The following is a 12,259-nucleotide window of genomic DNA, read 5'->3' on the forward strand; positions in this document are numbered from 1 at the left end:
TAAATAAATAAACAAATAGAAATAAATGTAAAAAATAAAAATAAAAACTTTTCCAAATAGCAAATGAAATCCCACACACATCAAACTTTAGTTTCCAATGAATAAAAACATCTAGACGTACCAAAGTTTTTCAAAAAATAACAATAAATTCAAGAATAAGTGTCATGTATATTTAAAACTGCCAATTAACCCTAGCTTATGGCATCCCATAAAATAAACGAATTCATTTAAAAATCCATATGACCATTTAATTTGAGGTTCTAATAATAAATATTTTGTTGCACTATAATAAAACATAATGCAGAATATTTTTAGCATTTTAATATCAAATCTAAAAATGGACTGGAGGAAGGTATTTTGCTGTGCCATTATCTGTCAAATCCAGTGCTGGCTGTTCTAAAAGTAACAATAAAAAATTCCAATTTGAGGAAAACCACCTCTTAAAAACTAATGAGCTAACAGAATTGCTTTTCATACTGCCTTTTCTTGAGAAATATAAAACTTAAGAAAGAGGTCCTTCACACAGTTATCTCTGGAGCTTTTACAAAATTCCTCCCATGGCAATTGTTGGTAATAATAATCAACACATTAAGAAGCTCTGGGAAGCAACTCTCTTTAACCAATCTATCTAATCAATTTAACTATTTCCTGCCATCTTAAAAAAGTAAAACAGCAAAAAGAACACTGACATTTTAAAAAAAACTCATTATCCCAACAAAGTCTACTGTACACAAAGTTATAATAGATTTACCTTGCACTACACAGCCATAAAAGCCTCTATTCATTCCACTATTCAACTACTTAACAGAAGATTAAGGAAAGATACTTACCCCTGTTTCCCAAACTCCTCCCAGAGGCAAACCTGCTCCTCATGAAACAATCTCTTCGAGAAGATCCATCAGCCATTTCTAAAGCAAATAACATTTGAAGCAAGTCAAAGTAACAAAGTATTTTGGTGATAAGCAAATTTTAAAGCTTCTCAACGTACCATCCACATGGCAAAGGAGGAATTTTATATAGCAGTAAGAAAGATGAATAGCCTCGTAGAAAAATAGGCTATGAGTATAGGTAGTTGTCCAAAAGGAAAAAAAACAAAAAACAAAAACAGTGACTCTCACTTATACTTAAAGAAATTGGAAATCTAAAGAAGGATATAACTTTTCTCAACCACAACTGACTGGAAAACAGTTTGCTAATACCGAGACTAGTCAAGGACATAGGGAACCAAACACAAATCATATACAATATTGAAGCTATTAACTGGATCAATCTTTATCCTAATTTTAAAAGAAAATACTTTTTGGAAGCATACTAGTACGATTTTCCCTGTGGAATACTCACATGGTAACACAGAAACACATAAAGATGTTTTTATAAACGTCTATAATAGCCAAAAAGAAAAAAAATCAAATAAGAATAGGTAAACTATAGTCATCTGCAGAACACTGTGTACATTCACAGAACTAAAAACATTACAGAAGTGACATTCTTCAACAATAAAATGTTCATAAAAACTGACCACATGGAAGGCCAAAATGCAAATTCAACAACTTCAAAAATCAATATCATATACACAAAATTCTCTAATTGCAATCCAATCAAATTGGAAGTTACTAAAAGAAAGACAAATAGTGTATACTCACTTATATGTGGAATCTAAAAAACAAAACAAATATACACAACAAAAAAGATTAACAGATACAGAAAACAAATAGTGGTTTGCCAGATGGGAGAGGGGTGGAGGTAAAGGGGATTAAGAGGTACAAACTACCAGTTATAAAATAAATAAATTACAGGGATGTAATATATAGCACAGAGAATGTATTCAATATTTTATACTAACTTTGTATGGTGTGTAATCCAAAAAAAAAAAAAAATCACATCACTGTTATATACCTGAAACTAATATGATATTATAACTCAAGTATACTTCAATTTTTAAAAATTAGAAATTATTAAATACCAAAAAAATTTGTTTAAAATCCTCTTATATTTGGAAATATTTTTTTTAAAAACTTCTGTACAACACAGCTCAAAGAAAAAAATTACAATGGAACTTTAGAAACACTTAGAATTGTATGATAAAAATGATACACATCAGAACTTAAATTCTTATACAAAAAAATAAGAACTCAATTAATGAGCTAAACAGCCATCTTAACTAGTAAGAATCTTAGAAAAAGAACAAAATAAATCACCAGAAGTAATGGAGAAAAAAAAAATTGTAAGAGCAGAAATTAATGAAATAGGAAACAAACATATAATAGTTGCTCAACAAGGCCAAAACCTAGTTTAAGAAACCAATAACCCACTTTAGGACAAAGGTGAGGAGATGGAAAAAAGATATTTCATGAAAATGACAAGAAAGTGAGGGTAGCAATACTCATATCAGACAAAATAGACTTTAAAACAAAAAAGAAAGCTAAAGAAAGACACTATATAATGATAAAAAAAATCAATACAAGAAGATATACACTTGTTAACAAATATACACCCAATACAGGAGCACCTAAACACATAAATACCAACAGACATAAAGGGAGAAATGGATGGGAATACAATAATAGCAGGAGAATTTAACACCCCACTGACATCAATGGACAGATCTTTCAGACTGAAGATCAATAAGGCAACAGAGATCCTAAACGACACACCAGAAGTTAGATTTAATTTATATTTTTAGGAAATTACATCCCCAAAATACATATACTACACATTCTTTTCAAGCACACATGGAATATTCTCTAGGTTAGATCCATACTAAGATCCACACAAAACAAGCCTCAAAAAAGTTTAGAGGATAGAAATTATTTCAAGCATCTTTTCTGACCACAATGGCATGAAACTAGAAATCAACCACCGAAAGAGAAACGAGAAGAAAAAAAAAATGACTACAGGAGACTAAACAACATGCTACTAAAAAACCAACGGGTCAACAAGATCAAAGAGGAAATTTTAAAAATATCTTAAGACAAATGACAATGAAAACACAACCACACAAAATCTATGGGATGCAGCCAAAACAGTCCTAAGAGGGAAGTTTATCATCACACAGGCCTTCCTCAAAAAACAAGAAAAATCCTCAAACAAGCATCTTAACCTACCAACTAAAAAAATTAGAAAAAAGAAGAACAAAAAAATCTAGAGTCAAAAGAAGGGGAGAAATAATAAAGATCAAAGAGGAAACAAACAGAGATTTAAAAAAAATAGAAAAAAAATCAATAAAACCAAGACCTGGTTTTTTGAAATAATAAACAAAATCAACAAACCTCTGTCCAGGCTCACCAAGAAGAAAGAGAGGACCCAAATAAACAACATAATAAGTTAAAGAGGATAAATACCAACTAATACTGCAGAAATTTAAAAAAAGGGAGAGAGAGAGTACTACAGACAATCACATGCCAACAAATTGGACAACCGAGAAGAAATGGACATGTTTCTAGAAACATACAGCCCACCAAAACTGAATCAAGAAGAAATAGATACTTTGAACAGACTGATTACTAGAAGTGAAACAGAAACTAATTTAAAAACTCCCTGCAAACAAAAGTCCAGGACTGGATGGTTTCACTGAGGAATTCTACCAATCATACAAAGAAGAACTTGTACCAATCCTTCTCGAACTCTTCCAAAAGACTGAGAAGAGGGAATATTCCCAAAGTGATTCTATGAAGCCACCATCACCCAGATACCAGACAAAGACACTACCAAAAAACAAAATTACAGGCCAGTACCTTTGATGAATATAGATGCAAAAATTCTCAACAAAACATTAGCAAACCGAATCCAACAACACATAAAAAGGATCAAGCTGGATGCATCCCAGGATCACAAGAATGGTTCAACACACGCAAAATCAATGTAATACACCACATCAACAAAACAAAGGTCAAAAACCACATGATCATCTCAATAGATGCAGAAAGAGCATTTGCTAAAACTCAACATCCATTCATGATAAAATCTCTTACCAAAGTGGGTATGGAGGGAACATATCTAAGCATAATAAGAGCTCTTTATGACAAACCCACAGCCAACGTAATACTTAATGGTAAAAAGCTGAAAGCCTCCCTGCTTAAATCTGGAATAAGACAAGTATGCCCACTCTCACCACTTCCATTCAACATAGTATTGAAAGTACTAGCCACAGCAATCAGACAAGAAAAAGAAATAAAAGATATCCAAATTGGAAAGGAAGAGGTAACATTGTCATTATATGCAGTTGACATGATAATAGAAAACCCTAAAAACTCTACACAAAAACTACTAGAACTGATGAACAAATTCAGCAAGGTAGCAGGATACAAGAATAACACACAGAAATCTGTTGCATTTCTTTACACTAACAATGAAATATCAGAAAGGGAAAGTTTTTAAAAAATCCCTTTTAAAATCATATCAAAACTCCTAAAAGAGAACACAGGCAAAATGTTCTCTGAAATAATCTTACCAATGTTTTTTTAAGTCACTCTCCCAAGGAAATAGAAATAAAAACAAAAATAAGCAAATGGGACCTAATCAAACTTACAAGCTTTTGCAGAGCAAAGGAAACCATAAACAAAATGAAATGACAACCTATGGACTGGGAGAAAATATTTCCAATGATGTGACTGACAAGGGATTAATTTTCAAAATGTACAAACAGGTCATACAAACAACTCAATAACAAAAAAAGAAAAAAAAAAAAACCCAACCAATCAATAAATTAGCAGATCTACACTTTTCCAAAGACGACATACAGATGGCCAATAGGCACATGAAATAATGTTCAACATTGCTAATTATCAGAGAAATGAAAATCAAAACTATAATGAGGCATCACCTCACATGGGTCAGAATGGCCATCATTAAAAAGTCAACAAATAATAAATGCTGGAGAGGGTGCAGAGAAAAGGGAACCCTCCTGCACTGTTGCTGGGAATGTAAATTGGTACAGCCACTATGGAAAACAATTTGGAGGTTCCTTAAAAAATTAAAAATGGAACTATCATATGATCCAGCAATCCCGCTCTTGGGCATATACCCTAAGAAAACCATAATCCAAAAAGGAACATGTATCCCAATGTTCACTGCAGCACTATTTACAATAGTCAGGACATGGAAGCAACCTAAATGCCCATCAACAGATGAATGGATAAAGAAGATGTGGCACATATATACAATGGAATATTACTCAGCCATAAAAAGGAATGAAATTGAGTTATCTGCAGTGAGATGGATGGACCTAGAGTCTGTCGTACAGAGCAAAGTAAGCCAGAAAGAGAAAAACAAATACCATATGCTAACTCATATATACAGAATCTAAAAAAAAAAAAAAAAAGTACCGATGAACCAGTGACAGGGCAAGCATAAAGATACAGATGCAGAGAATGGACTGGGGGACACGGGGTTGGGGGCAAGAGGGGAGAAGGGGAAGCTGGGACGAAGTGAGAGAGTAGCACTGACATACATACACTACCAAAGGTAAAATAGATAGCTATTGGGAAGCTGCTGCATAACACAGGGAGATCAACTCCATGATGGGTGATGACTTAGAGGGCTGGGATGGGGAGGGTGGGAAGGAGTCGCAGGAAGGAGGGGATATGGGGATATATGTATAAATACAGTTGATTCATTTTGTTGTACAGCAAAAACTGGCACAACAGTGCAAGGCAATTATATTCCAATAAAGCACTAAAATAATAAATTTTAAAATTTGAAAAATAAAAATAAAAAATAAAAAATAAATTGAACCAGTACTTAAATCTCTGCATAATACCTAAATGAAGTTTCACAGATGAATTCTACCAAACTCTCAAAGAACGTATCATTCCAATGTCATACAAATCTACTAGACAATAGAAAGAATTATTTCCCAACTAATTTCAGAAGGCCAGCTTAATTTTGATATGACAAGAAAGAAGAAAATTATAAACCTCTTACTCATAAATAGATACAAAATCTCAAAAACATATATTAGCGAATCAAGCCCAACAGTAAACTGAACAGATAATAAACACACTATGACCAGATAATACCCAGCATGCAAGGGTATTTTAACATCAGAACATTTAAAAAGGTAATTAACAATATTAACAGGTTAGAAAAGAAAAACTATCTCCACAGATTAAAGTATATACAATTCAACACCATTCACAACTTAAAACACATACTTAGCAAACAAGGAAAAAAACAGATGTTCATGGCAGCTTTGTTCAACAAAAAAGGAAACTCAAATGTGCACCAAGAAAAGAATTAAAATGCGGTACAGTCACACAACAGTTTTACATACACTGTGTTCTATATTATATAGTATATATATGGTAGATTGACACAGAGTACAATTATAAATGAACTACAATCGACCACAAACTGTAAAAAGAACACTGAGCGAAAAATTCAAATTGCAGAACAAAAACTATTTATAATACAGTACCATTTTTGTAAAATACAAAGAAGCAAACTTAAATACAGTGTTCGGGGAGACATACATATGTGATAAAGTTTTTTCTTGAAAAGGAAGGGAAAGAAGCAATGCGGGATGGGGATTGGACAACAGAACAGGAAAACAATACATAAACTATATAACAGTGTGAGTGATGTTCTTAAAAATGGGTGGTAGTTCAAAACATCTATTAAGCTTTATAATTTGCAAATGTGAGATTTTTAATATAGTAGGTATTTCTTTTTTTTGAAAAGGTCTTCAATAAAGGTTCTATCAATAGTGAAGTAAGCCAGAAAGAGGAAAACAAATACTGTATGCTAACTCATATACAGGGAATCTAAAAAAAAAAAAAATGGTACTGAGGAACCCAGTGACAGGGCAAGAATAAGGATGCAGAGAAGAGATTGGAGGACTGGGCAAGGGGGCGAAGGGGAAGCTGGGACGAAGTGAGAGAGTAGCACAGACATATTTACACTACCAACTATAAAACAGATAGCTAGTGGGAAGCTGCTGTATAACAAAGGGAGATCAACTCGATGATGGGTGATGCCTTAGAGGGCCAGGACAGGGAGGGTGGGAGGGAGTTGCCGAAGGGAGGGGATATGGGGATGTATGTATAAATACAGCTGATTCACTTTGGTGTACCTCAAAAGCTGGTACAAGAGTGTAAAGCAATTATATTCCAATAAAGAGCTTAAAAAAAAAAGGTTCTATCAATAAAATAAAGTCACAAAGTAACCATTATTCTTTGAATTCTTACTCTCACTAGTTGCCACATATTAGGGTAAACAACAACAAAAATTCCAAAAATAAAAAAAGGTAAAAAATATTTAAGTCACATATCCCTCTTCTCTAAGTTCCTCCTCTAGCTAGATTCCGGAATCACAATTCATAGTAGTTTCCTTCTCCCCTGATGAAGCTAAACATTTCATCAAATAACCCAAAGCCTGCTAAGTTCCAGGCAGTAGTAACTAGGTAAAGCTCAAATGCTCTCAGATGATGGAAAAGCTCAAAGCCAACTTAAGAAGATGTACTTGAAAATCTAACTGCTCCAACATTCAAGGGATTCCTCACGAGGGAAGTACCAATTTCGGCATCACAGTAAGAAGTAGCCTTGCTTTTGGCAAAGAGGAAAGGGAAGGGGACATTACAAGGACAAGAACATTCCAGGCACAGACATAGCCAGAAAAATTAACAATTCTCCGAACACTAGTTTCTAATGCTTGCCAGGCTCTCCCCAAATTTATAAGATGAGAATAGCCATGCATTAGCTGGCTCAAATTTTAAAGCTATGCTGTATAATACAGTAGTGCCTAGCCACATGTGGCTATTTAACTTCAAAATTAATTAAAATTAAATAGAATCAAAAACTCAGTTACTCGGTTGCACTAGTCACATTTCAAGTGCTCAACAGTCACACATAGCTTGTGGTTCAACAGCCAAATGCAGTACAACTAGAAAATATCTGTATCATTCCAGAAAGTTCTAAGGAACAGCACTGGTCTAAGACTGGTAGTTCCCAAGTTGTATCACTAAGACATAAATGGAAAAAGGAATAAAGTGCTCATTCATTTTCTATCTTGAATCAACATATAAAGCAAATGTTGCAACGGTACTCCAATACATAAGTAATTTATGTATAAGAAATGGCAAGCTCTTAAGAGTCAACAGGAAATATTCTAGGCTCAAGAAACAGACTAACATACCCTTCAATCAACTAACTAAAGTTTCTATATACTCTTCCCAAGATTTCCTGTCTCTGTTAGAAATCAGAATAGCAACTACTCCTGACAGAGGGATTGTGCCTTGAAGGGAGACACAGGAGGGCTCCTAGCGTTCTCCTTTAATGCACTGTTTCTTGATCTGGGTGCTGGTTACAAGGGAGTGTTCAGCTTGTAAAAATCCAGTGACCTGCACATTTATGATGTGTATATTACTCAATTAAAAATACTGAATCTGTGTGTACACTATGCTTCAATTTTAAAAATTGTTTAATTAAGAAGAACCTGGTCTGGCCTAGACATTTCTGTGGACAAATTCTACTAAACTTATAAAAAGCAGGTAATTTCCATATTCCAGGGCTTATTTTTTAAAAAGATGAAAAGCCTGAAAGCAAAATCAAATGAGGACAACTTAGGAAAACTACAGACCAATCTTATATAATTCAAAAAGTGCTAAATAAAACACCTAATTTCATCCAATACTGCAATAAAATAACTATGCTTATCCTAGGAACAAATTTATCCTAGGAACTTATTCTAGGAAGACAAAGTCAGTTCACATTGAAAAACAAAATCAATTTATTTCCCTTCACTAACAGATTTAAAGAACAAAAACAACAGAAATCAGTAATTCCAAAAAAAAGCACTAGCCAACTTTTTATTTATTTATTTATTTATTTTATTGGCCTTGTTGGGTCCTTTTTTCTGTGCGCAGTAAGTGGGGCACTAGCCAACTTTCAACTGCCATTCCTTAAACAAAACTAATTGTCAAGCAGAAATGGAAAGAAACATTCTCGGCATGTTTTCTTTTTTTTTTAAATGAGCAGAAGCCTAAAGCAAACATCATACTTTAATTAAAAAAAAACTGTGGAGCATTCCCACTGAAATGAGGAAAAGCCTAAATGCTTATTACTTCTACTATTATTCAATGAATGGTAGATTTATCCAGTGCTTTAAGACAAAAAAAGAACAAAATTGTATAAGATATGAAATCTGCATCACACATCAAGAGGAAAAAGACACAATGTTTAACAGATGGTGCTGGGAAAAGTGTGTTACCAAATGCAGAAAAAATGATCTTTATTTCACACCATATTCAAAAGGATGGGTTCAACTGTACATTTAAAAAATGTTAAGATGAGAGAATTTACTCAACTTGATAAAGTATAGCTAAAAAAACCCCCATAGCTAACAACATACTTAATAGTGAGAAACTCAAAAGTTTTCCCACTATGATCAGGTATAAAGCAAGGATGTGCCCTCATCACTCCTTTTCAACATCATACTGGAAGTTCTAGCTAAAAAGTATACATATTTTGAAGGAAGACACAGGACATAAAACTGTCTTTTTTCACAAATGACATGATCATCTATGTAGACAATCCAAAAGACCTGACCAAAAAACCTCCTGGAACTAATATGTAATTTTAGCAAGGTTGGAGGATACAAGGTTATTATACAAAAGTTAACTGCATTCCTATAAACCAGCAACAAACAAGCAGAATTTGAAATTAAAAACACATTTGCATTTACATTAACACCCAAAAAAATGAAACTGCTGGGTATAAACCTAACAAAATATGTAGATCTATTTGAGGGAAACTATAAAACTCTGGTTAATGAAATCAAAGAAAGACTAAATAAACAGAGATAATTCCACATTCATGAATAGGAAGACTCAATATTGTCAAGATGTCAGTTCTTCCCAACTTGATCTATAAGTTCAATATGATCCCAATCAAAATTCCAGCAAGTTACATATTTTATGGACATCAACAACTGATTCTAAAGTTTATATGGAAAGACAAAAGACCCAGAACAGCTAATACAATATTGAAGGAGAACAAAGTTGTAGGTCTGACACTACCCAACTTCAAGACTTACTATAAAGCTATAGTAATCAAGCCAGTGTGGTAATGGCAATAGAATAGATGAATGGAACAAAACAGCCTAGAAATAGACCCATATTAATACAGTCAACTGATCTTTGACAAAAGAGCAAAGGCAATAAAATGGAGCAAAGAAAATCTTTTCAAAATGGTGCTGGATCAACTGGACATCTACGTGATAAAAAAAAAAAATCAATCTAGAGCAGACCTTACACCCTTCACAAAAATTAACTCAAAATGGATCACAGACCTCAATGTAAACGCAAAACTAGAGAACTCCTAGAAGATAGCATAGGAGAAAATCTAAACAACCTTAAGAGAATGGCAATGACTTTTTAGATACAACACCAAAGGCATAATCCATGAAAGAAATAATTGATAAGCTTCCCTAAAATTAAAAACTTCTCTGTGAAAGACAATGTCAAGTGAATGAGAAGACAAGCCATACACTAGGAGAAAATATTTGCAGAAGATCAAGACTGTTATCTAAAATAAACAACTCTTAAAACTCAACAGTAAGAAAATCCAATTAAAAAAATGGGTCAAAGACCTTAACAGACACCTCACCAAAGAAGAATTTAGGGCAAATAAGGATATGGAAAAATGCTCCACATGATAGGACATCAGAGAAATGCAAATTAAAACAACGAGATGCCACTATACACATATTAGAATGGCTAAAATCTGTAACACTGACAACACCAAATGCTGGCAAGGATGTGGAGCAACAAGAACTCTCATTTATTTCTGGTGGGAATGCAAAATGGCATGGACACACTTTGGAAGGCAGTCTGGTTGTTTCTTACAAAAATAAACATACTCTTAACCATACCATCCAGCAATTGTGCTCCTTGGTATTCATCCAAAGGAGTTGAAAACATGTCCACACAAAAACCTGCACATGGATGTTTACAGCAGTTTCATTCATAACTGCCAAAACTTGGAAGCAACCATGATGTCCATCAGTAGGTGAATATTTAAAAAACAAAACCAAAAGAAACCTGTGGTACATTCAGACAATGGAATGTTATTCATTACTTTAAAAAAAAAAAAACAAAAAAAAGAGCAAGCTATCAAGCCATGAAAAGACATGGAGGAAGTTTAAATGCATATTACTAAGTGAAAGAAGTCAATCTGAAAAGGCTATATGCTGTATGATTCCAGCTATACAACCTTCTGGAAAAGGCAAAACTATGGAGACAGTAAAAAGATCAGGGCAGAGATGAATCGGTAGAGCACAGAGGATTTTTAGGGCAGTGAAAATATTCTGTATGATACTATAATGGTGGCTACATGTCATGACACATTTGTGCAAACCCACAGAATATATACAACATCATGAGTGAACCATAACGTAAACTATCAACTTTGGGTAATAATGATGTGTTAATGTAGGTTTATCAATTATAACAAATGTACTACTGGTGGGGGATATTGGTAGTTGAGGAGGCTAAGCATGTGCTGGGACGGGGGTTTATGGGAACTCTATACCGTCCCTTTAATTTTGCTGTGGCCCTAAAACTGCTCTAAAAAGTAGTTTCTAATAATTTTTTTTATTTTAAAAAATGATTAAGACAGTAAATTTTAAGTTATATTTATGTTACCAAGATATTTTTTAAAAAACTCTCCACTATAACTGAAGACCTATGGTCCAAGTTAACCAGAAAAACCCTAATGTCGAAGATTCTTTTTTGTCAGCCCTATAGGTACACTCATACTACATACACTATGTCCTGATCTGGCACCCAAATAAATATGGCCACTACGAATTTTTTTTTAAAAAGACAGATTCAGATGAATAAAAACTAAATGTGAAAGGTAAAACTCTGAAGATAACTTAGGTGGTTACTTTTTTGACACAGAGGTAGGGAAGAGCATCTTAACTAAAACTGTGAAAACAAATCAGAAAGCAAAAAAAATTAGTTTAATGGCTTTGAATTAAAATTTTTGATCAGTAAGGAATATCATGGACATAGTTGACAGATAACAAATGGAAGGAGATATTCACAATGTGTAATTCAGAAAAAAAAAGTGTAAAATTTGGAACATAAAAAGAATGCCTGCCAATCAGCAAGAGAAAGAGAGCAAGCCCAACAGAATAATGGACTAAAAATATGATATGATAGGCAACTTACAGAAGTGGAAACCCAAAAAGTTTGGGGGGAAATTATTTCCAACTTAAAATGTTACTCAAATTATGAATCAATTATGAAAGTAAAGATAAC

The 12,259-nt window shown here is 33.5% G+C and overlaps 1 protein-coding gene across 1 annotated transcript in view; it reads right to left on the minus strand.

The window, feature by feature from the left end:
* The window catches only part of DDX4 (DEAD-box helicase 4), a 67,435-nt gene that overhangs the window by 42,637 nt on the left and 12,539 nt on the right, over window positions 1-12,259 (minus strand). The window contains exon 3 of the mRNA XM_057700722.1: window positions 831-908. Within this exon, the coding sequence (XP_057556705.1) occupies window positions 831-908 (78 nt within the window). The remainder of the gene's footprint in view (window positions 1-830; window positions 909-12,259) is intronic.

This window comes from Hippopotamus amphibius, chromosome 1 (genome assembly GCF_030028045.1).
Source record: "Hippopotamus amphibius kiboko isolate mHipAmp2 chromosome 1, mHipAmp2.hap2, whole genome shotgun sequence".
Lineage (NCBI taxonomy): Eukaryota > Metazoa > Chordata > Mammalia > Artiodactyla > Hippopotamidae > Hippopotamus > Hippopotamus amphibius.